The 26312-nt window shown below is 48.6% G+C and overlaps 1 protein-coding gene and 1 long non-coding RNA gene across 3 annotated transcripts in view; one reads left to right on the top strand and one right to left on the bottom strand.

Annotated features, from left to right (window-relative positions):
• HAGH (hydroxyacylglutathione hydrolase) overlaps positions 1–16033 on the top strand; it is a 21547-nt gene extending 5514 nt beyond the window's left edge. The window contains exons 4-10 of one of the 2 annotated variants that reach the window (XM_079943826.1): positions 143–260; positions 1186–1294; positions 4702–4805; positions 5111–5212; positions 13012–13091; positions 13576–13660; positions 15758–16033. In XM_079943826.1, coding sequence (XP_079799952.1) covers positions 143–260; positions 1186–1294; positions 4702–4805; positions 5111–5212; positions 13012–13091; positions 13576–13660; positions 15758–15898 — 739 coding nt within the window. In that variant the 3' untranslated portion in view covers positions 15899–16033. Of the gene's footprint in view, positions 1–142; positions 261–1185; positions 1295–4701; positions 4806–5110; positions 5213–13011; positions 13092–13575; positions 13861–15757 lie in introns of those variants that run through there. The other variant, XM_079943827.1, reaches the window with a different exon arrangement.
• LOC307197674 lies at positions 14647–26312 on the bottom strand. The gene is made up of 3 exons (XR_013831475.1): positions 26099–26312; positions 14983–15196; positions 14647–14743 (listed from the first exon to the last, which is right to left on the bottom strand). It is a non-coding gene; the product is annotated as an uncharacterized lncRNA (long non-coding RNA).

The raw sequence follows: 26312 nt of genomic DNA, 5'->3' as shown, positions 1-26312 counted from the left end.
GCGAGGATCCTGGGTTGGAAGATGCATTTCTCTTCTGAGAAACATAACTGGGAAAAATAAAAATTCCGTTTGGTTAGGGTGTAAAATCAGGCAAACCCTGTTCATATCGGCAGTAGCCCCAGCTCCCCTTTTTGACTTCCAGGGACCACGCTGGCGGGAACGAGAAGCTGGTCAAGTTGGAACCTGGGTTGAAGGTGTATGGGGGTGATGACCGGATCGGAGCCCTGACTCACAAGGTCACACACCTGTCCACACTGCAGGTGAGGAGTGAATGGAAGGGGCTCAACTGTGGCCCTGCTGGGCTCCAGGCCCTAGAGCCGCCTCCTGCTGGCTGTCCCCTCACTTACCCCAGGAACCCAGAGGGGCAGTCAAGGGCTTAGCTGTGGAGACAGCCTGGCCTGTGCATGGGTGGATGGGCTCTTGGGGCTGCCTGGGCCTGGATAGTCCCTTGTGTTGAGAGCATTGCAAGCAAATCAGTGTGCAGATGGTGACCGGCTGAGGGGAGAAGCTGTATGCATGGTTTTGAGACAGCTGGGGACATTGAAATACGGACTCTATGTGGGATCATATTTGACATCAGTGTTAAATTTCTTGGGTGTTGATAATAGTGAGTTTATATGGGAGGATGTCCTTTTCTCAGGAGATGTAGCTGGAGTGTCTAGGGGCAGTGTGTCAAGATATGTGTGTGTGAACAAAGCAGGTGCCGCACAGGTGGGACCTGTTAGCATTTAGTGACCCAGGTAAAGGGCACACGGATTCATTGTCATTTTAGTTTTTGGTAGGTTTGAACGTTTTTGAAGTAAAGAGTGGGGTGGGGGATGGAGGCAGAGAAGGGAAACAAAACAAAAGGCCAAGCAGCTAAGAAGGAAAACTGTCTTTTCTGGCAAGACGCCTGGTTCAGATTTGGCCTGGTTTTGAGGAGAAAACAAAATCAGCCCTTTCGTTTGCATACCAGCAAACACCGGCTTCCAGGGCGTCTCTGCATCTGGGGTACCCTCAAGGACTGGGTCCTGTGGTCACCAGCAAGACCCATGACTTGCTCAATGGAGCAGTGGTTGTGGAAGCCCACTGGCCCTTAATGGCAGCTCCTGCTGTGGGGCGGGCATGGGGTCTGGGAGAATCTGTGAGCCTTAGGACAGGCTCCCCACACGCAGGGAGCACAGGCCAGTGTGTGCTCTGTTTAAGGTGGGGTCTCTCAACGTCAAGTGCCTGTCGACACCATGTCACACTTCCGGACACATCTGCTACTTTGTGAGCAAACCCAACAGTCCCGAGCGCCCCGTGGTGTTCACAGGTGAGTATTCAGATGTTTGAGCTGGGGGGTCTGGTGTTCTTTGCAAAGACCCTCTTGGCATAGAGATGGCTTTGCACACCTTTGGGCAGAGCAGCAGAGCATCTCCTGCCAGGCAGACTGTGCTGGGCTCTGTGAGGAGGACCACAGCCCTCAGGGTAGAGCGTGGGACTTGGCTTCAAACACGTCCAGGGTACAGGCAGCTGTGGTGGGAATGTGGTGGGGGTGCTACCTCCTCGTGAGGCTGGCCTGAATGCGCCCCTCTGATCCTGGTCATCGTTGTCAGGTGCATGGGGACAGGCCTTTCCTTGAGAGACTCTGCCTGGTGGGGGTGCAGTCCCAGCCCCCACTACGTCCAGCAGCAGACAGGTAGGCAAGTGAGGGGCCAAGGGAGACCCCAAGTGGAGCCAGTCAGACCCGCCTTGTGTGGGGCCTGATCAGTGCTGGGCGCTGCCCCATCCCTCCACGGGCTGTGAGCTGAGTGGGTCTGGCAAAAGCCAGCCCCAGGTCAGGGTGTCGCACACGGTGGCCCAAAGAGCTTGGAAGGTGGAGGTGAAGCCCCACCAGCATCGGGCTGTGTGAGTGGCTCTCGATTGGGGCGAGCAGGCCTTTCCAGCAACTGGCGGTGTTTCTCCTTTTGAGAGGAAATGGAAGAATCTTGATGGTGGTTGGGGAACCTGTGAAGCAGAGCAGCCGTGTGACGGTGGGTGTTCAGGGCGGTGTGAACCAGTGGCCGTGGATGGGCACAGAGCAGGCCCCTCTTCCCCCTTAGCTTGTTTAGCGAGTATAAGCAGTTTTCAGTCTTGAGTCTTCCCCAGTTATGTAACAATCATGATATTATAACCGCAGTGAAAGTTTGTTTAAAAATACAACAGCTGAAGCAGTGTGGGCTCCTAGAGTGGGGAAAAGGTGTTGATGGGAAAGCCACATGAGATCAGGGGTGGGGACGCTAGCATGAAGGGACACACAGGCCGAATGAGGGGTCACAGGGCCTCTGGACTGTCCCTGCAGCTTGTCTGTAAATCCAAAATTATCTCCAAATCTATTATGTTTATTTTTAAAAATACAGTCATTTTTAGGGTCTTTGCTGCAGTAGCAGGATGTGTGGGCTTTGAGCCGACTGCTGAGTGTGGGCCACGGGCCCCTGGGCATGTTGTGGGAGCCCCTGGCCTCCCGATGGGCCTCGGCAGACAGCGCTTTGGGGCAGGTGGGCTGGCTGCCTGTGCAAGGTGTGACCCCCTCTCTTAAGCACAGTTTCCCCTGCGTCAGTGGTGGGTGTGGGGTCTCCCCCACTGGGTGGTTGTGGGTGTGAGGTGAGGGGTGTGGAACCAGCGCTGGGTCCGGTGAACTCTCACAGCTGCGCTCCTGTCTCTGTCATGCTGCCCGGCCCCTGGGTGTCCGTCTGCCCCCCCAGCAGGGCCTGGGGTTGTGCGGGCCCGTGGCGGTGGCCCCCTTGGACCGCGCTCATGTTAGAAGCCGAGTGCCAGCTGTGGAAGGTGTGGAGGGCTGGTTACCGCCAGGCAGGCCCTGGACCATGTCCTGCACGTGCTGTTCTCTAGTCTGCATGACAGTGGCCGGCAGGGGAGTGCGTTATCTAATTGGTAGCTTTTATACTAAATAGGTGAGAGTCACACAGGGTCCTCAGTGGTGAAGCTGAGCTGCCTGGGGCATCAGCAGTGAGGACCAGGGGAGCAGGGCAGTCCAGCAGGGCCCCGGCTGGCCTCTGTGTGCATGGCTGAGGAACCTGCAGCGTCCAGAGGTGAGGTGACTGGCAGCTCCAGGCCTCGAGCTCGGATGTGAGTGACCCATGGCCCCACTCCCTTCTCCTCTGGGGTGAGCTGAACAAAGGGAAAAGGATGCAAGCAGAGGAGGTGACAGCCCAGAGAAGGGTGTGCATGTGGCCCTGGGACGTGGTGGGCAGGACTGGGCACCCACAGAGCAGGGGAGGAAGATGGGATGGCTGTCTGGGGGGGCAGGCCTGGAGCAGGGTGCTGTGATGGCACTAGTGGGTTGTCTGTTTGAGAGGTCAGGATCTGGGACCTCAGATTTGGGAACTCATGGCAGTGAGCGCCAGGAGCAGCTCAGGTGGCGGCGGTGGGGAAATGGAGGCTGAAGTCGTTGCTAGAACCATGGCCCAGTGTGCAGGGAGGAGAGGCAAGGCTGGCTCTGTAGAGCCTGGGGGTGGGGCAGCCTGCATAGGGGAGGGATGCCTCCAGGCACTCTTAGCTGGTGGTGAAGATGGAGAGCAGTCAGCGAGAGGCTGGGGGTGCAGGTGAATGGTGGTCCCACTGCCAGGGAGAGACGTGGGGGCCCCCGGGTCTCTCAGTGTCCTGCTGGTTGAGGACATGGCCCCACGGAGGAGGCCCAGGCGGGCTCCCCAGCCCCTGTGGCAGGAGGCCCATGAAATTCCGGTGTGTAAACAGCAGGTACTGCTGGTCCCTGGAGGGAGGACCAGATCCCCCAGCCTACTGTGCCTGCTCATGGCCTGTCCTCTGGGCTCTCCTTGGCCTCTCATTGGTGCCCAGACCACGAGGTTGAGGGGTCCTTTAGGGCATAGCCCCAGTCCTGCGTGTTGAGGCTTTGCTCACGGGCTACCCAACTCTCTCATCTGTGGTCTTGTTCTGAGGGGACAGTGCTGCACCATGGCCACTGGGTGGGCATTGGCTCCTGCCTGGCCTGGCCTGGAGCTCCCTGGGAAGAGGCCTGGCAAACGCTGGTGGAGGGGGATTGTTGCTCCCTATTGTGGGGTCCCTGGCCCTCCCCCACCTCCCCCACTCCAGGGGCCTGGAGAACAAATGTGCCATGTGTGTCTGCTGGGCATGAAGCCCGTTCTCAGGGAAGAGTCTTGGGGGAGGGAAGCAGCACGTGGAGACCTGGTGGGTGTCAGGTGGAGGTAGGGCTGCGGCAGGAAGGGGGCAAGTCTGGGAGGTGGCAGGTCCGTGTCTCAAGGGCCCATGGGGGCTGTGGTCCCACGTGAGGGGCTCCTGGAGGGTCCAGGCAAGATCATGGGGGTCTTACAGAATGGTGCTGGCTGTTGGGAGTAAGGGAAGTCACAGGAAGGTCTGGCCTGGGAGGGGTCTGCTGGATGGGTGGGGGAAAGGGCTGGGTTTTGGGGATTCTCAGAGCTATGACTGATAGGACTGGGCGGTGAAGGGAGCAGCCAGGGTAACTCTAAGGTTTGGGTCTGAACAGCTGTTTGGGGCCTGGCGGTGCCAGTTAGTGCAACTTGAGGGAAAAGGTTTGGGAAGTGTGGAAACCAGTACTCGTGGGTCATCCCTGGGCCCTTTTGGGGTGGAGGTCAGGTCTGGGGCTGTGGCCCAGTCAGCACAGGGGTCAGGGCAAAGCCCCGGCCCTTGAGGGGGCATGCACTGCTGACAGCCCCTCCAGCTCCACACTGTCCTGTCTTGTAGGCGACACATTGTTTGTGGCTGGCTGCGGGAAGTTCTACGAGGGGACAGCGGATGAGATGTACAAAGCCCTGCTCGAGGTCCTGGGCCGGCTCCCTCCAGACACGGTAGGTGGTGCCCCACCCGCTCGCTCACCCGGTGGTGGGAGGACCCTGCTGGCTCTCCCCATTGGGGTCTCCCCTGCATCTTGGGAGGAGCAGGAGGGTAGAGGCATTGCTTCTGGAAGTGTGTTTTTTTCTTTAAGCATACTTTTCATTGTCATTTAACATACACGCAAGACGTGTCCTTGTCCTGAGGGACGTCTCGTGGGTGCTGCCCCCAGGACCAGCCAGGTCCCTCACACCCGTCTCTGAGGGGCTGAGGGTGGGTTAATGAGTCTCCTCAGAGCTGGCGGGCTTGGCTTTTTCCCCAGAGAGTATACTGTGGCCACGAATACACCATCAACAACCTCAAGTTTGCTCGCCATGTGGAGCCCAGCAATGCTGCCATCCAGGAGAAACTGGCCTGGGCCAAGGTGAGCGTGATGCACTTGGGCGCGTCCTGGGGTCAGGCACCGTGATGCCACTTTCCCAGGAGCACGGAGTTCATGGTGCCTGCTTCAGAGTGGGCAGAAAGTGCTCCTCCGGGCAGTGGGCGAGGCGGGGTTTAGACAGCCCAGCTTGGAGCAAGAAGCCCTGGTTGTCTGCTTAAGATCCTTTCTGACTCTGTGGGTCAGGGCTGGGCTTGGGATTCTGCATTTTCAACAAGTGCCCAGGTGAGGCTGAAGCAGCAGGTCCCAGCCCTTCCCTGCTGTCTGTGGGCAGTGGATTCGCCCTAGAGGCTGCTTGTCTGAAAGGCATTTATTTCAGACACGGCCCCCAACATGCCCCGTGGCTCGGCCCAGGGGTTGGCGTGTTGTCCTGGAGGCATCTTCTGTGGGGGGGTTTGGAAACGCTGCTGTAGGCAGCTGGGCTGAGGACGTTCTCCTGGACTCAGGTGTCTGTGTTCAGTCACTGAGAAATGGTGCTGGTAAGAAACACACACACCTGGGAGTCCTCAGGTGCTGGGCTCCCTTCTGAGTTCAGTGAGGAATGGTCTCATAGGTTTTTTTTTTTCATAAGTCACCTGTTTTTGTCAAGAATCTTTATCAATTTTGCGAGGTGGGCTTGCAAAATAATACTTATAAAAATTCAGACACTACCGTAATAGGTTGATAAATGTTATTCCTTTTTTTTTTTTACAGTGTGCACATAAGAATACTTAATATAAAAAACTCATCCTGTGTGTTATTTTGTGGCTTCCTTGTCACTTAATAATGGGTCTTAGTGCTCTTTCCATAGCAGTCCAAACATATTGAGCTTATTCTTTTCACAGTCATCTGCTTAAGGATAATTTACATACGATAAAACATACCTGTTTTAAGTGAGCATTATACAGTTTGAATTTTGACAGTATATGCTCCTGTGTCAGCCCCACCACAATCAAGATAGAGAACATTTCCACTATCGTAGAAGGTTCCTTGCCCCTCCCCATTCCGTCCCCAACTACTGATCTGCTTTCTGTCACTATAAATTACTCTTTTCTAGATTTTCCTATAAACAGAATCACACAACATTACTCTGTTGTATCTGGCTCTTTTTACTCTGCAGGTTTTCGAGATTTTTTAATTTCTGAGTAGTATCTTATATGGACATACTACAATTTGTTTATCCACTCATCTGGACTCTTGGGTAGTTCCCAGTTTTTTGCTATTTTAAATAAAATTACTGTGAACGTTTGTGTGCAGGTCTTTGTGTGGACACATGTTTTCATTGCTTGTGGGAACATACCTAAGAGTGTAATTGCTGGGTTGTGTGGTAAGTGTATGTTTAACTTTTAAGAAACTACCAACCTGTTTTCCAATTAGTTGTACTATTTGGAATCCTCACTAGCAATGCGTGAGTTCCAGGAGATCCACATGCTCACCAACACTTGGTATTGCTGATCTTTTAAATTTTAGCCATTCTAATAGGTGTGTCGTGGTAGCTTGTAGTTTTTAAGTTTCCATTTCTCTCATGGCTAAAGTTGTAAGAATTCCTTATACATTCTGGAAACAAGTCTTTGTCAGATATATATCTCAAATATTTTATCCCAGTTTGTGGCTTGCCTTGCCATTTTCTTAACAGTGTCTTTCAAAGAATAAAAGTTTATACTTTTGGTAAAGTTTAGTTTATTAATTTTTTCTTTTATGGTTTTTGTGTCCTAAGAAATCTTTGCATAACCCTACATCACAAAGACTTTGTTCTCTGTTTTCTCCTAGCAGTTGTATAGTCTTAGCTTTTATGTTTATATAAATTTATGTTTAGGTCAGTGATCCACTTCAAGTTAATGTTTGTGGTGTAAGGTAAGGGTAGAAGTTCTTTTTTGCATATTGACATCTAGTTGCTCAGCACCATTAGATGAAAAGACTTGCCTTTCTTCATTGGCATCTTTACTGAATAAAATGGACCATGTGGGCATGAATCTACTTCTGGACTCTATTCTGTTCCATTGATCTACATGACTTATTCTTGCATCAGTAGTACTGTCATGATCACTGTAGCTTATGGTAAGTCTAAGAATCAGGTAGTATAAATCCTCTAACTTTATTCCTTTTTGAAATTCATTTTGGCTCGTCTAAGTCCTTTACATTTTCATGTAAATTTTAGGATCATCCTGTTAATTTCTACAAAAAAGTCAGCTTGGCTTTTGATTGTGTTGTAACAAAAGATTTGGAGAGACTTGAGATCCTAACAATATGGCGTCTTTCCATAAATATGATATAGCCTTACATTTATTAAGGTCTTTAGTTTTTCTCAGCAGTGTTTTGTAATTTTTGGTGTTAAAGATCTTGCACATATTGTTAAATGTATCCCTAAAGACTTCATGGTTTTAGATTTTATTCTAAATGATTATTGATAGTCTTCAGAAATACAATTGATTTTTGTAGTTTGACCTTGTTTCCTTGTGACCTTGCTTAACTCATTTTAGTCTAGCATCTTTTTCATAGATTCCTTAGCACACAATCATGCCATCAATATTAAGATAGTTTTATTTCGGGCTTTCCTGGTGGCGCAGTGGTTGAGAGTCCGCCTGCCGATGCAGGGGACACGGGTTTGTGCCCCAGTCCGGGAAGATCCCACATGCCGCGGAGCGGCTGGGCCCGTGAGCCATGGCCGCTGAGCCTGTGTGTCTGGAGCCTGTGCTCCGCAACGGGAGAGGCCACAACAGTGAGAGGCCCGCATACCGCAAAAAAAAAAAAAAAAAAAAAAAAAAAGTTTTATTTCTTCCTTTCCGGTCTATATGCCTTTTAATTATTTTTCTTGCCTTGTTGCACTGGCTAAGATCGTCAGGACAGTGTTAAGTAGACATGGTGAGAGTGGACACCTTTGGCTTGTTCCCAGTCTTAGGGGGAAAGCATTTAGTCTTTCACCATTAAGTATGATATTTGCTGTGAGTTTTTTGTAAGTCTTCTTTATCAAGTTGTTGAAGTTCACATATATTCCTGGTTTTCTGAGAGTTTTTGTCATGAGTGGGGTGTTGAATTTTGTCAAATGATTTTTCTTCATCTATTATGTAATCATACATTATTTTTCTCCCTTACTCTTTTAATCTGGTGAAGTATATCACTTGGTTTCAAATGTTAAACCAACCTTGCTTTCTGGATAAACCTTAGTCATGGTGTCTATTTTTGTGTCTGTGTTCATAAGGGATATTGGTCTGTAGTTTTATTTTCTTGTAATGTCTTTGTCTAATAGGGTAATGCTGGCCTCATAAAATGAGTTAGAAGTGCTTCCTCCTATTTTCTGAAAGAGTTTTTCTATGATTGTTATTATTTCTTCCTTTAGTGTTTGTTAGAATTCACTGACATAGCATTCTAGACGTTGAATTCTTTTTTGTGGAAAGATTTTTTTGTTATGAATTATGAGACATAATTCATAAAGACATATGAATTAATGTCTTTAATTTGTGTGGGGCTGTTAGATTTTTATATTTTCTTGAGTCAGTTTTGTTAGCAACTAGTATCTTCAAGGAATTTGTCCATTTCATCAAGGTTTTCAAATTTACTGGCATAGTTTTCATAGTTTCCCTTTTTATTATCAAGCTTGTTGAGGTTTAGTTCACATGTAATAAATTGCATCCATTTGAAGTGAACAATTGAGTGAATTTTGACAGACGTATATACCAATTAAACAACTCCCACTATATTTAAGATACATAACATTTCCATCACCCCCCAGAACTTCCTCATGCCTCATTTTCTCTGCCCTGCTCCAGTATGCCATTAGAACTTAGTTCACATTTTCTAGAACTTCATATAAATGGAACTATACAGTATGTACTCTTTCATCTTTTTTTACTCAGCAGAATGATTTTGAGATTTATTCATGTTGCTACATGTATCAGTTCATTCCTTTTCACTGCCAGGTAGTATTCCTTTGTTTGGTTATACCACATTTTGTTTATCCATTCACCTGTCAATAGACATTTGTGTTTCTAGTTATTGGCCATTGTGAATAAAGCTGCTATGAACGTTTGTGTACAAGTCTTTGTGTGACATATGTTTTAATTACTCTTGAGTAAATATCTAGGAGTGGAATGGCAGGGTTGTATTAGGTGTATGTATTAAGTCGAAACTTGTTCAGTCTTTTTTAAAATTTATTTTATTTTTAATTTTTGGCTGCATTGGGTCTTTAGTTGCGGCACATGGGATCTTTCATTGCAGTGCGCGGGCTTCTCTCTGGTGGCAGGGGGGTTTTCTCTCTGTAGTTGTGGCGCATGGGCTTCAGAGCACATGGGCTCTGTAGTTCGCGGCATGTGGGGCTCTCTAGTTGAGGCGCACAGGCTCAGTAGTTGTGGCGCACGGGCTTAGTTGTCCCATGGCATGTGGGTCCTTAGTTCCCTGACCAGGGATCAAACCCACATCCCCTGCATTGCAGGACGGATTCTTTACCACTGGACCACCAGGGAAGTCCCAAGTTGAAACTTGTAAAGAAACTGCCAGGCTGTTTTCTAAAGAGCGAATGTATTGTTTTACATTCCCACCAGCAAAGTATGCGAGTTCCAGGTGTTCCACATCCTCAACAACACTTGGTATTGTCTGTCTTTTTAATTTTAGTCATTTTAATGGGTGTGTAGTAGTGTTTCATTATGGTTTTAATTTGCAGTTCCCTAGTGCCTAATAATGTTGAACATCTTTCCATGTGCCTGTTGGCCATTTTGTGAAGTGTTTGTTCAGATTTTTTGCCTATTTAAAAAACTGGATTGTCTTATTATTGAATAATGTTTTTTTTTTTAAGTATAGGTACAAGTCCTTTTTCAGATATGTGTATTGTGAATAGTTTCTCCCATTCTGTGACTTGCCTTTTGTTTTCTCAACAGTGTCTTTTGAAGAGCAAACATTTTAAATTCTGATGAAGTCCAGCATATTAATTTTCTTTTGTGGTTCATACTTTTTATCTCCCATCTAAGAAATCTTTGCTTTTGCCAAGGTCAAAGAAACCTCCTGTGTTTTCTTTTGGAACCTTTATAGTTTTAGCTTTTACTGTTAGATCAATATGACTTAAACCGCCAACCCCCCTGCCGCCCACTGCCAATATTTGTTGGATCTGTAGTAATTGCCCCTCTTTCATTTCTGATGTTGCCAATTTTTTTCATTGTTCTTATCAATTTTGTTGATCTTTTAAAAGCATAACTTTTGCCTTAATTTTCCTTGTTTGTTTTTCCATTGCACTGATTTCTGTTCTTAAAAAGATAAAGTTTAAAAAACTCTTTCCTTCTACTTACTTTGGATTTGCTTTGTTCTTCCTTTTTTTTGGCGGTACGCGGGCCTCTCACTGTTGTGGCCTCTCCCGTTGCAGAGCACAGGCTCCGGATGCGCAGGCTCAGCGGCCATGGCTTACAGGCCTAGCTGCTCCGCGGCATGTGGGATCTTCCCGGACTGGGGCACAAACCCATGTCTCCTGCATTGGCAGGCGGACTCTCGACCACTGCGCCACCAGGGAAGCCCTATAGATTCTTAGTATGGAACCCAAGGTCATTGATTTTATTTTTTAATAAAAATAATTATTTTTATAATTATTAGCTTAGTTGCTCCATGGCATGTGGGATTTTCCCAGACCAGGGCTCAAACCCATGTCCCCCTGCATTGGCAGGCAGATTCTTTTTTTTTTTTTTTTTTTTTTGCGGTACCCCGGCCTCTCACTGTTGTGGCCTCTCCCGTTGCGGAGCACAGGCTCCGGACGCGCAGGCTCAGCGGCCATGGCTCACGGGCCCAGCCGCTCCGCGGCATGTGGGATCTTCCTGGACCGGGGCACGAACCCATGTCCCCTGCATCAGCAGGCAGACTCTCAACCACTGCGCCACCAGGGAAGCCCCAGGCAGATTCTTAACCACTGTGCCACCAGGGAAGTCCCAGTCATTGATTTTAGATCTTTTTTCTTTTCTAATATAAGCACTTAAAGCTAAAAACTTACCCCCAAGTACTGCTTTTAGCAGCACAAATTTTGACATGTTTTATTTTCATTATCTTCAATTTGAAATATTTTAATATATCCCTTGTGATTTCTTCTTTGACACCTAGGTTATACTGAACTGTGTTAAACTGTTTTTTAGCCTTTTCAACTTTTTATTATGAAAATTTTCACACATACAGAAAAGATGAAAGAATTTTATAGTGAACAGTCATATACCTAACACCTTTCTAGTAACATTTTACTAATTTTATCACTGTCTATTTATCCATCTTACTTTCATTCTTTTTAATAAGTAAAACATACTAATGTGTGGATGTCAACTGTAAATCATTTTACCAATACAATTAGGGAGAACAGTTAGACTTTCCAACATTTTTGCTCTTATAAATTGTGCTACAGTGAACAACATCCTCAAATGTAAGTCTTTACATTTGTGTGCTTCATACTTCTGTAGGAAAAGTCTCTGCATGTTAACGCTTATCTTAATAGATAATCCAAAAGGTTATGACAGTTTACACTCCCCCAACTATGCCTACAAGGACCTGTTTTAAAATTATCCTTAGAATAATTCAGTGGTTTTCTTCCTTCATAAAAGGTGGAGGAAGATTTCTTAGGAGGAGTGAGAATATCGGAGGAAGTGCAGGGAATATTATAAAACATTCTATGCTTGATTTCACCAGAAGGGAAAGTTCAGAGATTAGCAATAAGCCTTCATCTTTTTTTTAAAAAAATAATTTTTGGGCTGTGTTGGGTCTTCGTTGCTGCACGGGCTTTCTCTACCTGCGGTGAGCGGGGACTACTCTTCATTGTGGTGCGCAGGCTTCTCATTTTGGTGGCTTCTCTTGTTGTGGAGCATGGGCTCTAGGCACATGGGCTTCAGTAATTGTGGTGCGCAGGCTCAGTAGCTGTGGCGCACGGGCTTAGTTATTCCGCATGTGGGATCTTCCCGGACCAGGGCTCAAATCTGTGTCCCCTGCACTGGCAGGCGGATTCTTAACCACTGCACCACCAGGGAAGTCCCTAAGCCTTCATCTTGACCTCCCACCAGACTCCAACTTGACCCACCTCCAGCGGTTAAAGGATTACTTCTCGATGCCACTGCTCACAGTGTGGGTGGGATTGGGACCTTTGGGTCTGAGGGCCCCTGATGGTCAGGAAGCCTGGGTGTGGGTGCTGACAGTGGCTGTCCAATCACTGGCCCTGTGGCCCTCAGGGTGAGCCCAGCAGTAGCAGGGCAGGGGCTGTGGGCAGGGTGGAAACCCCCAGCTGTTAACTCTGACCTCCTTCCTGTAGGCATTTCTATAGGAGTGAACAGTTGGCCAGATGTCCCAGTATGCGTCTTCTCTCCGCCTGCCCTGGTCAGTGTTGATTAGAAGCAAGGCCATCCTGGTCCTGAGTGGAGGTGACAAGCTGCCTGAACACCCTGTGATGAGAGCTGCCCTCTGGGGGGCTGTCACCGCAGGGGAGGGACCCCGGGAACCTGTTGCCTTGCTGTTCTTCTTGGCAGTGAGGTGCTCACGACCCACATGCTGTCTTGGGGGTAGGGCTATGTTTTCTTCTTTTCTGTCTTCTGCATTTTTGCTAGTTATGACTTCTGTATTAATGAAAAGAAAGCTCCTTGTGCCCCTGCACCTCCAAGACAGCAAGGGAAGGAGAGAGGTTGTTGGTGGCAGCTGGAGCACTCACATCTCTTCTCCGCGGGCGGGGAAGGGCCTGTCCTGGTACTGACCCACTGCTCACTTTATCTTCTCAGTCGGACGACATTGGAAGACCATTAGGAGGCTTTTTGAAGTGTCAGCTTTAGAAGTTTCCGCATTAAAGGGACCCACTTTTCTTGCAGGAGAAGTACAGCATCGGGGAGCCCACAGTGCCATCCACCATTGCAGAGGAGTTCACCTACAACCCATTCATGAGAGTGAGGTGAGGGAGCGGGTCCCACGCTGTCCTCGGGCATCTCCGCCTCCACCACCCCGACTCCTGAAGAGCCCGGGTGGGAGAGGAGGCTGCCCTGAAATCTCTGTTTAAAGTGTTGCCAAAGAATGAGACATCTCTTCTTAAAGGGGGACGCTTTTCTTGACGCCCTGGCTAGGGTGTAGGGTCCTTTCTGACCCTGGAGTCTGGATCCATAGGTGGACGAGACTTGTGCTTGGGGAGCCTCTAGGCGCTGGGCAGTGCCGGATGCCAGCGTGGAGTTGGTGTCCCCGCTTTCCAGGTCACCAGCAGGACTGGCTCGGCCAGCATGTTTCCCACAGTTAGAAACACCTGAGTTGGCCGTTGGCTGTCACACTTCATTTTTAAGAACGTCCCGCCTCCTACAGGCTCTTTTCTTCCCTGGTGCCATGGGAGGGGTGGTGGGTCCGCGGGTGCAGGGTGCGGCCTGCAGCCTGGTGCTTGGCTTCCGCAGGGAGAAGACTGTGCAGCAGCATGCAGGTGAGACGGACCCTGTGACCACCATGAGGGCCATCCGCAAAGAGAAGGACCAGTTCAAGGTGCCGCGGGACTGAGGTGGCTGCGGGGCCTGGGTGTCCAAGGCTGCTGCTGCAGCTGCGGCCACCTTCAACCACATTTGGGTATTCAGATGTGTTAGGTGAATTTCTGGCTAGGAGTGCAGGAAATTCAGTCACAGTTTAATTTTAAATTAATTTCAGAGCATTTTGCTTGTGTTATCAAATGTTCTAATACATATTTATAAGAGAAGAAGTTTAGAAAGTGTTTATTCCCGGAAGCTCTGCTTGCAGACTGTGTTGTCTCCAGCCTTTCCATGGGGCCCCCATAGTTGCCGTGTGAGCCCCCATATGATGCCCCAGTAAGAGTCGTACCCGCCCTGCCCCCGGTGAGGCCGGCACGCCCTGGTTCAAAGTCCGTGCTTACCAGAAGAAGGCCCCTGGGAGGGGCACACTCCCCTTACCTGGCATCGTCCCCTCCCTCTCCTACCCCCTCCCCCAGCTACCTCTAGAGGAAGTCATTCTCTAATGTTTGATGACATCATCATGTTCTCGTGTCTGTGTTGATGTGCAGTGGAATTCCAGGGCCGGGCAGGCCCAGAGCACCTACCTGGGCTGGGGTGATGCTGAAGAGCTGCCTCCAGTGTGGGGCTGGGTCTGGGGGCTTGGGCAGGGAGAGTACAGGCTGGGAGGCTGTGGCATGTGGTACCCGAGGAGCTCCAAGCTCTGCATACTCATCCCTGTAAAGGCTGGCCAGTTCTGGGGATGTTCCTAGGAACCAGTGTGGGGCACTGTGCCTCGTGTGGGCAGAGGAGCTGACGGGAGGGATCTGTGTGCGGTGAGGATGCCCTGGGCGCCTATGTGGCGTCAGCACCACTGCTGGCACTGCGCCGCCCCTGCTTGGGGGCGGGCCTCTTGGGCCCCTGGCAGGGAGAGGCCCCGAGTCCTTCCTCCTGGTGGCAGTGTGCAGGGAGCCTGCTGTTGAGATTGTGATGTGGTGTCCCTGCTCTGTAGCTGTTCCTTCTGCTCTTGGTTGGCCATCCTGGGAACTGGCTCCTCTCCTGCAGTCTCAGGCTGGTCCTGGTTACCCCGCCTCACATCTCAGGCAGAGCCGGCGGGAGGTCCGAGCTGGGGGGATGGGGAGGGTGGGCCCAGAGGGTCACGGGGGCATCCAGGGCCCCGAGGCGCGAGGAGGACAGGATGAGACTGGGGAACGGTGGGGGCAGGAAGGGCTGCGGGGAGCCCTCCCAACCAACTCATTTCTGGATCTGGAGATTCTCCATATTGCCTTGGTCTGTGATGAGAACAGACCCAGGATCTGTGAGGCTCTGCTTGCTGAGCCGGGTGCTCAAGTCTTTGGGTCTCACCTGATGTGGTGATGCTCACTGAACACTTCCTGTCCAGCTGAGGCCCGCTGCTGCTGCTGTTGATGTCACCCCCCTGTACGCCTCATACAGATGGGTCATGATGCAGCGTGGTTGTCGCCGCCCCCCTGGATTCCTCAGGTCCCTGTCCTGGCCAAGCATGGGCCCGTGTCACTCCGCAGCTGCCTGTGTGGGCTTCTCCAAAGACGATGATGTTCTAGGTGGAACCAAAGCTCCCTGTGAGCAGCAGCCCCCACCCCCAGGGTGTCATGGAGTGGGGTCTGCACGGGTCCTCCTGGTGCTTTGTTTCGTGGCTTTGTACCAGCGACTGGACGTGCAGGTGCAGGCGTCTCAGGACATGCTGAGGCCTCGGTCTGCGATGCCCGAGGGTCACTGTGGACCTGTGGGTGCTGTGCCCATCCCCCCAGGTGGCTCATGTTGTTGGCAGCCCCTCCCCAGGGACACTGAGCTCCTCGCTAGTTTCCACCAGCAGCATAGCACCTGCACTAGGGGTGAGTGCTTCTCCTTGGAACCAGCTGCCAAAAGCCCCCTTTCCCACTGGTGTCCACCCTAGTCCTGCGTCCCTCATCTAAAGAAACGTAAAGAAAAACGCACCCCACCACCCTGCTTCCGAGGCCACAGGACAAGGAGGTCACTCCTTGTCCTCCAAGAGCCCAGAGCTTTCAAGAGTGGGCATTTCGCTTTGCATGTTTTTTTGTTTTTTTTTTTTTTTTGGCAGTACGTGGGCCTCTCACTGTTGTGGTCTCTCCCGTTGCAGACCACAGGCTCCGGACGCGCAGGCTCAGCGGCCATGGCTCACGGGCCCAGCCGCTCCGCGGCACGTGGGATCTTCCTGGACCAGGGCAAGAACCCGTGTCCCCTGCATCGGCAGGCGGACTCTCAACCACTGCGCCACTAGGGAAGCCCCACTTTGCATGTTTTACCCTTGGTGATGACGCTGCTGCCGGGCTATGGGGCGAGTTCTCAGAGCTATGTCTGGTGCCCTGTGTCGTGTGTCTGCGACATGGGCTCTGAAGCGCTCTCATCCAGGCTCCGGCTGCTGCGCTGGGCAAGTGGGATTTCATTCTTGGAGAGCATCTCCCACTGTGCTTGCAGACGCCTGCCACACCCACTGTCAGACACCTTTGTTTTCGCTGATCTGTGGGTGTGGATGGCACTTTGTGGAGGTTTCACGGGTGTTTACCTGGTTCGGGGGTGGGGGGGAGGTTGACTGCTTTCCACACGCTTATTGGCCACGTGGATTTCCTCACCTGGGGGCTGCCTCTTAGGTTTCTCCTGGGTTTTCTACCAGGTTTTTGTTTCTTACTGATCAGTTAGGAGTTCTATGTTTCATGTTGCATATTTTATGATTTCTTTGGTTCTGTGTGTTTGCAGTTTCCTGCTAGTTTGTTGTGGCTTCACACTGGTGTCTTGTTGAAGAAATTCTTAACGTAGTCAAATGTATATTTTTTCCTTCATGATAAATGCTTTTGTGTCCTGTGTAATAACTCTTTCCCACCTCTGATGCCTTCCTATAATTTCATCCAGTAGTTTTTTGTTTTGCTTTTCACACTCAGGTTTGTGATTCTTGTGACTGAGCTGTTTATGCTGGTGTCTGGGAGACGGACACCTGATATCCCACCCCCTCTGCACTGCTAGCTGTGGTGAGCCAGCATCCAGGGGTCCAGACCTGTTTTGTGGCTCTCCATCCCACTGGTATGTCTGTCTGTCCTGACGCTGGCCCCACATTCCCTGTTACAACAGCTTTAGGACCTTCAATTCCAGGAATGCTGCCCAACCTCATCAGGAGAGTCTTGGCCCTTTGCTCTTATGTATAAAGATTAGGGTATTTATGTCTGGGATTTGGACTGGAATAATGTTGACTTGTTAGATTGGGAAGAAGTGACTTTTTTGTGACGTGGGGAGTTTCCAATTATGACACGCTGCTTATCCATCCATCCACTTGGGTCTCTGATGCTGTGTGTGCAGGGCAACTCTGCTATCAACCACAGCATTAGCACAAGCACAGGGCAAGGGCACGGTCCCCCATCAAGACCGCCCTCACCTCAGACTCCAGCCAGAAGCTTGGGGGTCCCTGGCCACCTGCACTTCTAACCAGCTGGCTACAAGTTCAGAGGTTCTCATGACCTCTCAGATTCAGTAACTCACTAGGTTGATTCAGAATTCAGGGAAGCTCAACACTTATGATTTTACAGGGTTTTTTTTGTTTTTTTTTTTTGCAGTACGCGGGCCTCTCACTGTTGTGGCCTCTCCCGTTGCGGAGCACAGGCTCCGGACGCGCAGGCTCAGCGGCCATGGCTCACGGGCCCAGCCGCTCCGCGGCATGTGGGATCTTCCCGGACTGGGGCACGAACCCGTGTCCCCTGCATTGGCAGGCGGACTCTCAACTACTGCACCACCAGGGAAGCCCGATTTTACAGTTTTATTATAAAGGATACAAACTGGGACCAGCCAAGTGAAGAGACCCACAGGGCGAGGTGGGGAGGGTCTGGGTGGCCAAGCCATGCCCTCACTCCATGGAATGCAGGCTCCCACCGTGCTGGCACATCAGGAAGCTCACTGAGCCTCAGTATTCCAGTTGGGTTGGGGTGTCACTGTGTCATCCACAGCATGAACTCCAGCGCCCCCCAGCCATTCCACCCTCTGATCACAGGTGGGGCTCCCTGGTGACAGCTCTGAGTCGCTACATTAGCATAAACTCAGGTGCTCACTATACTGTAAATGACGAAGTCCTCACCCCTCAGGACACTCCCAGGAGTTAGAGTCTCCCTCCCCAAACCAGGGACAAGACCAGACAAACTTTTCCATCAGGGTTTATAACTTCCTCCCTAGAGGCTGGTTCTGTGGGGACTCTGGCCCCTCAGTAGTATGTCTTTTGATGCTGTTATAAATGGTGTTTTGTTTTAAATCACTCCAGGGGTCAGGAGCGTATAGGAGTGCAGTCAGCCTTGTTCCTGGGGACCCTGCTACGCTTGCCCAGCCTGATGGTAACTGTTTCTTTTGTGGGCCTTTGTGGTACTATCAACAGGGCTTTTGTTTTTCATGTCTCCCCGAGGCAAGCGGGCCTTTATTCCTGGCTTCATTGATTGGTTTAACAAATACCTGAATGCTGACGATGTGGCAGGTACTGAGATGCTCTGGGGATTCAGAGTGAACAGACAGAAATTCCTGCCCTTGTGGAGCTTCTGTCCTGGTAGAGGAGACAAGATGAGTGGAATACCAAGCAGGTCACACAGAAGTACTGTGGAGAAAATAAGGCAGAAAAAGGTACAGAGGGAGCCGAGGATGTCAGCCTTCTTAAGTAGAGTGGCTGGGGCCTTGCTAAGGTGACATGTGAGTGACAATGAGAGGATGGAGAGAATGAGACATGCAGATATCTGGGTGAGAAAAGCAAGTACAAAGGCCCTGGAGCAGGTCTGCAGAAGAGCAAGAAGCCGGCATAGCTGAGCCAGGCGAGGGTCAATGTACAGGACGTGCAAGGACCTCGGCGTCCACTCTGAGCTGTGCAGAGGCGGGGTCAGAGCTGAGCTTTACCAGGACTTCTCAGTGTGTCGTGGCAGGGCCCCTGGAGACAAGTCTGGGGCAGCAGCCCAGGGAGGGCCGGTGGAGGAGGGAGTGGTGGCAGGGTTCCCAGTGGGAGCTGAGGTGGAGGCAGCAGTATTTGGTCCCAGCTTGGATCTGAGCTGTGAGTGATGAGTTAGGGAGACTCCACATCCATTTCCCAGGATGGGGAGACTGTGAGGGGCTCACAGGCTTGAGCGGTTGGCTTTGGGCAGGTCAAATTTAAAATGTCTCCAGCATGTGGGTGAGTCCAAAGCCAGGAGATGGCACCATCACATGAGAGTGAGATGGAGATGTCAGGGGTAGGGGGAGAACTAGAGGGGGTGTATTGCCAGGAGGAAGCACCCTAGTCCCTGGAAGGCTGGCAGGCGGGCTGAGTAGCTGTTTTCAAGCTGAGCAAGTCTTCCTAGCTTGCTGGTCATCCGAGTGGGAGCTGGGTCTTACCACATACTCTCCTTTGGTCGGCTGAATTATCCCAACAGTTTTCAGTGCCTAGTCATTTTATTCTTGGGCGAGATCCCATTTCATCGGAACTTCTGCAGCTGGCTTGCTCTCCTTGTACAGTCCCTGTCTGGTTTTGGAAATAAGGTGACATGGAACGTTTCCTCACTTCTTGGGGAGTTTGTAGAAGGTAATGCTAGTCTGAGCCTTGTGCTTTCTTTTGCGGGTATTTTAAAAACTAGTGATCCTGTTTTTTAATGGTTATAAGGGCTGTTACTTCTATCCTTCTTCAGCTGCTTTTGGTAAGTTGTTTTCTTTCCTACATTTTCAAATCTGGTCTGTAATGTCCTCTTGTCTCTGACGTGGGCATTTGTCTTCCCTCCCCATTCCTATCTGAGCCCTTTGCTGTCTGTCCTATGGCTTTGGGGTCCTGCTTTCTTAGCTCCTCAGGGATCTCTCATCCTTTTTCTTGAGAATGTAAAGGTAAAAACTCCCCCAGAGCGTCTGTTGTGAAGCCCTACAATCTGGCCATGTAAACTGCCACAACGCCTCAGTTTCTTCCCGGGCACTAGTATAAACAGAGCCCAAGCATTTTCTTCACTAGTTCCTGATCCCTGACCCAGTGCCTGCCTGCTTCCCTCTGAGGATTTTTATTTTAAAGTATTTCCTGACTGCTCAGTTAACTGTCTGGGTGGAGGCTCCGTCTCTCACCAAGCTACACCTCTGTGCATTTACCCTGACTCTCTGGGAGGTGCCCCCAGGTGGTGGTCTTACTTCCCACAGCCAGCACACTAGGTCCTTGCTGCTTTTCTGACAGCCACCCACCTGACCTGTGTGTCATGTGCTATCCCAATGTGATATATTTCTCTCCAGCTGTAACACTGCTTAGATTTTAGGAGTGACTGTATTTTACTAAACAGAACTTTTAAAACTTATTTAAATTGAGGTGAGATTCACACAACATACAATTAAGTTTATAATTCAGTGGCCTTTTTTTTTTACTTTCTTGGCTGCACTGCACAACATACAGGATCTTAGTTCCCTGATCAGGGATCAAACCCGTGCCCTCTGCATTGGAAGCACAGAGTCTTAACCACTGGACCACCAGGGACAACAATTCAGTGGCATTTCGTACATTCACAATGTTGTGCATCCCCCACCTCTCTCTAATAATCTGAAACTTTTAACTATTAATCTGTCAGTAAAACTGTAAAAGGAGAGGCTTTTCCTGGACCATCCACTTCTATGGACACTGGTTCTGAGTTGGGGCAGCAGAGAGGCCTGGAGAAGAATTGGATCTCAGTGGATCTGGGAGAGAGCCTGGCCCAGGTGCTGTGGATCCAGAGAGGAAGGCTGGTCCTGCAGCCATGTGTGTCCCCAGGGTACACACACCTGTTCCACCGTGTCTCAGTCAGTCCTCAGCAAAGGTCAGGGTCACCTCTGCTCTGGGGCCCTTAGGCCCATCTGGGATTCCACTGAGGTGGCAGAAAATCAGGTTCCTTCTCTTCCTTTCTTCTCCAGCCTTTCTCCTGCTCCGTAGCTCAAAGAAAGAGTTTTCTTATTCTTTGTCAGAATATTTTCTTAGGCCAGAATCTTGACTTTTTAAGGTTCCAATAATCTCTTTTGTTTCCTCTGATTTCTGTTCTAACAACGCTCTTTTGAAGGAATGAATACCTCATGTCTAGTCTGAATGGTCAGGGACCAAAGAATTTTAGAAATTCAAAGATAAAATAAGTAATTCAACAATGATGGAGGGATTCCCTGGTGGCACAGTGGTTAAGAATCTGCCTGCCAATGAAGGGGACATGGGTTCGAACCCTGTTCTGGGAAGATCCCACATGCTGGGGAGCAACTAAGCCCGTGCACCACAACTACTGAACCTGCACTCTACAGCCCATGAGCCACAACTACTGAGCCCATGTGCCACAACTACTAAAGCCCGCGTGCCTAGAGCCTATGCTGTACAACAAGAGAAGCTACTGTGATGAGAAGCCTGCGCACTGCAACGAAGAGTAGCCCCCACTCTCTGCAACTAGAGAAAGCCTGTGCGCAGCAACGAAGACCCAATGCAGCCAAAAATAAATAATTTAAAAAAAACTCTTAAAATAATGGAGATTCTTTAATAGTCTAGTTGATAACAGGACTCTGTCACTCAACTGAACCTATTTATAGAACATTCCACCAGCATTTTCAGGTGCTCATGGAACATTCTCCAGGATAGACAATATCTTAGACTACAAATCACAATGAATTTTAAAAGACAGAGTATACTTTGTAATTTCAAACTCCAGTGGAATTAGATATTTACAACAAAATGAAGCCTGGAAAACCCCCAAATGTTTGGAAGTTAACACATCTAAATAGTGTGTGGGTCAAAAAGAGTGGAAATCAAAACACAAAATTTGTGGGATGCAGCTAAAGCAGTGCTGGAGGGAAATGTATATAGCTTTTAAACACCTGTATGAGAAAAGAAGAAAGGCCTCACAAAACCTAGGCTTCTACCTTAAAACACTAAAGAAGAGCAAACAAAACCCAAAGGAAGCAGAAGAAAAGAAATAGTAATGATTAGCAAGGAGATCAATGAAACAAAAAACAAAAACCACTGACCAACAAAGTAACACACAAATACCAAAATCATGAATGAAAAAGGGTACATCACTACCAATCCTACAGAAATGAACAGGACTTACAAAGGAATACTAGGGAAACTATACCAACAAATTAGATTTTAGATGAAATGGACAAATTCCTTAAATTGATTTAACAAAAGTCTGAAGTCTTCATGCAAAGGAAAGCTCAGGTCCACATGGCTTCACTAGTGCATTCTATCAGTAACACTAATCACTCACAAACTCTTCCAGAAAATACAGGAGGGGACACTTCCCAACTCATTCTATGAGGCTAATGTTATCCTGATACCAAACAAAACGAGAGATCAATGTCCCTCATGAATACAGATGTAAAATCTTTAAAACGTTAGCAACCCAAATACAGCAACATTATACACAACCAGGTGGGATTTATCACAGGAATGCAAGGTTGGTTAAACATCTAAAAATCAATTAACATAAACCACAGTCATAGAATAAAGGACAAAATCCACAAGATCATCTCAGTGGATGAAGGAAAACATTTGACAAAATCCCACACCTGTTCGTGATAAAAAGTCAACTAACTAGGAATAGAAGGGAGCCTCTTCGACCTGTTTAAAGGACATCTGTAATTTCCAAATGCTGCTGTATCAAATCATTACAAACTTAGTTGTTTAAAACAACATAAATGGGGACTTCCCTGGTTGCGCAGTGGTTAAGAATCCACCTGCCAATGCAGGGGGACACGGGTTCGAGGCCTGGTCTGGGAGGATTCCACATGCCGTGGAGCAACTGAGCCCATGCGCCGCAACTACTGAGCCTGCGCTCTGGAGCCCGCCAGCCACAGCTACTGAGCCCACGTGCCACAACAACTGAAGCCTGTGCACCTAGAGCCTGTGCTCCACAATGGGAGAAGCCACCACAATGAGAAGCCCACGCACTGCAATGAAGAGTAGCCCCCGCTCGCCGCAACTAGAGAAAGACTGCACGCAGCAATGAAGACCCAACGCAGCTAATCAATCGATAAATAAATAAAAGAAATAAACCACACAAATGTATCATCTAACAGTTCTGGAGGTCAGAAGTCTGACATGAGTCTCACTGGACTAAAAGTGTCCACAGAGCTGGTTCCTTCTTCAGGCTCTAAGGGAGAATCTGTTTCCTTGCCCTTTCCTGCTGCTAGAGGCGCCTGCATTCTTGGCTCCTGACCTCCTTCCTCCATCTTCAAAGGTCAGCAGCTGTGGGTTGAGTCCTTCTCTCATTGCCTCACACCGACCTCTTCTGACGCCCTCTGCCACTTTAGAGGACACTTGTAATTACAATGGGTCCACCTGGAAAATCCACATTAATCTCACTATCTTAAGGTCAGCTGATTAGCAACCTCAATTCCCCTTTGCCATGTAACCTGACACATTCATGATTCCAGGGATAAAGACACAGACATCTTTGGTTTGGGAGCATTATTCTGCCTGTGACAGCATCAATGAAAAACATAAGCCAGCATCATAGTTCACAATGGATGACTGAATGCTTCCCACTAAAATCAGGAACAAGGCAAGGATATCTGCTCTTGCCACTTCTCAACATTGTACTGATGTGCAATAAGGCATACACACACACACACGGCAGTATACATATTGGAAAGGAGTAAAAATAAGTAAAAATGTCCTTATTCACAGATGGTGTGATCCTATATGTGGCTTATCCTAAGGAATCCAGATACACACACATACCTGGAACTAATAAGTTCAGTAAGGTCCTAGAACACAAGATTAACAAGAGAAATCTGTTGTATTTGCACATACTAATGACAGTCTGAAAACGAAATTAAAACAACTCCATAATAGCATCAAAACTAACAAAATACTTAGAAATGATCAAAATTAGTGCAAGATTTATACACTGCAAACTAAGAGAAAGAAGATGTAAGTAAATGGAAAGATCCTATAATCCTTGATTAGAAGATCTTTGTGATCTTGGGTTAGGCAAAGAGTTCTCAGACACCACACCAAAATCATGAGCCATGAGAGAAAAAAACTGATAAATTTTGGACTTCATTAAAATAAACTTTCGTACTTCAAAAGACAACATGAAAAAAAGGCGACAAACCACGAACAGAAAAATATCTGCAAATGTTATCCTTGATAATCCATAATATATAAAGTCTCATATCCATAATATATAGTGTTGCAACTCAGTAAGGAGTCAACTCAGTTAAAAAATGAACAAAAGTCTTGAACAGACACTTCACCAAAGAAGAGATAAGAATGCCAACAAACACATGAATAGGTGCCCAATATCAATTGTCAGAGAAACAGAAGAGCTAAAAAACAAAAGAAAACAAAACTGACCATACCAAATAGTAGTGAGGATGTGGAATTGGAATTCTCGTAATTTGTAAAATGATACAATCATTTTGGAAAACAGTTTTTTAAAAACTAGACATAAATACTATGTGAACCAGTAATTCCACTCCTAAGAATCTACCCAAGAGGAGTGAAAGCTAAGTCCACACAAAAACTCATACACAAATGTTCATGGCAACATTATTCATAATAACCCCAAAATAGGAACAAACCAGATGCCTATCATCTGATGAATGAATAAACAAATGTTGCAAATCCATAAAACAGAATATTGTCCAGCCATAACAAGGAATGAAGTACTGATATACACTATGTAGATGAACCCTGAAAACATGCTCAGTGCAAAAGGTGAGATACAGAAGGCCACCGATTGTATGGGGATGTTCTAAAGCTGGACTGTGCGTGTGGCTGCACAGCTGTACACATTTACTAAGAATCACTGAATTTTATATCGACAGTGGGTGAACTTTATGGTGTGAGAATTGTACATCAATCAAGCTGTTTTAGAAACAATCGTTGGGTAAAGGCACCACAATTAATACTTTATTACATTATCCCAACATACTTCTAGAAAAATATTTCAGCTTAGACAAAATGAAATGAAAGAGGAAAAAAGATAACACTTACAATAGTATCAAAAGTAACAACCGGGCTTCCCTGGTGGCGCCGTGGTTGAGAGTCCGCCTGCCGATGCAGGGGACACGGGTTCGTGCCCTGGTCCAGGAAGATCCCACATGCTGCGGAGCTGCTGGGCCCGTGAGCCATGGCCGCTGAGCCTGTGTGTCCGGAGCCTGTGCTCCGCAACGGGAGAGGCCACAACAGTGAGAGGCCCGCGTACCGCAAAAAAAAAAAAAAAAAATAACAACCAGGGCTTCCCTGGTGACGCAGTGGTTGAGAATCTGCCTGCTAATGCAGGGGACATGGGTTTGAGCTCTGGTCTGGGAGGATCCCACATGCCGCGGAGCAACTAGGCCCGTGAGCCACAACTACTGAGCCTGCGTGTCTGGAGCCTGTGCTCCGCAACGAGAGGTCACGATAGTGAGAGGCCCGCGCACGGCGATGAAGAGTGGCCCCCGCTTGCCACAACTAGAGAAAGCCCTCACACAGAAACGAAGACCCAACACAGCAAAAATAAATAAACTCCTACCCCCAACATCTTCTTTAAAAATAAAAAAAAGTAACAACCACCTACAGGAAAAAAAAATCTAAAAAATATATGCAAGATCGTAACATGGAAATCTACAAAAACACCACTGAAAGAAACTGAAGACGACCTAATTATGCCATGTCCACAGACTGGAAGACTCAAACTGCAACACAAGTCAAACCTGGACAGGCTGCTCCCACTGTAGACAAGGAAACACATGGACCACGAAGAGCCTAGAAGCTCTTGCAGACAGAGGAGGATCTGCTCTGCCTCCATGGTTCAGGGGGAGCCCAGAAAGGGCCAGGCTATGCGGCCCCTGACCACGTCAAGGGTGGCGTCCAGGAGTGAAGAGGGAAGGAAAGCCACTGCACTAAATGTGGGGAGGCGATCATAACCCACCAAAAAGAATGAAACTTGAGCATCACCTCACTCTTAGGAAGTGAAAGGGTGGCCCAAAGACGTCACAGAGAAAGGTAGGGCAGTGACGCGTTCACACAGTATTTTAAGAGAATACACTCAAGTCCATGTGCTGAACGGGACCTGAAATCATGATACATACATCAGCCTAGATAAAAAAAACTTTTTTTGCAGTTTTTCCATTTAAGGAACACCTTATGAGACCATGTTAAAATTAAGAACTCTCACCAGAATCACAATGAAGAGAACGGAGGCAAACCACAGTGCAGAAGACAACACTGGCCACACATACCTAACAAGGGGCTTGCATCCAGCATACAGTTTTAAAAAAAACATAAGTTACACTGACAGCAAAAGACTTAAACATGTACTTTACAGAAAAGGACAATCCACTGGCCAATGAACCTCCCTGTGAACAGCTGCCATCATTAGTGATTGAACAAACACAGGACAATGAAAGCCACTGTCCCCCCACCTTCAGGGCTGAGAAGACAGGGTGGGGGTGGTGTTGAGGGCACCCCTATTGGCTCCAGGAAGGTGTGACCCCTAACTACCCCGGAAGGGGTTGGCCTTACCTGCAAGGATGACACAGGCTGGTCCCAGTGGGTCCACTCAGGACCACAGGAACGCACAAGGGCCCCACAGGGTCGTAGCACCACGACAGGAAGGAGGGAAGGGATGCTATGACTTGGCACACGAGTGGCTGGGCCTGGGGCTTCTGTACAACACCATTTCCACAAAGACCAGAAACCAGACTCCTCGGGGGGACCCTCAGGGGGTGAACTGTAA

Source organism: Stenella coeruleoalba (assembly GCF_951394435.1).
Source record: "Stenella coeruleoalba genome assembly, chromosome: 15".
NCBI classification, from domain to species: Eukaryota; Metazoa; Chordata; class Mammalia; order Artiodactyla; family Delphinidae; genus Stenella; species Stenella coeruleoalba.
The sequence above is the reverse complement of the archived record's forward strand: the minus strand, read 5'-3'. Positions and strand labels throughout refer to the sequence as shown.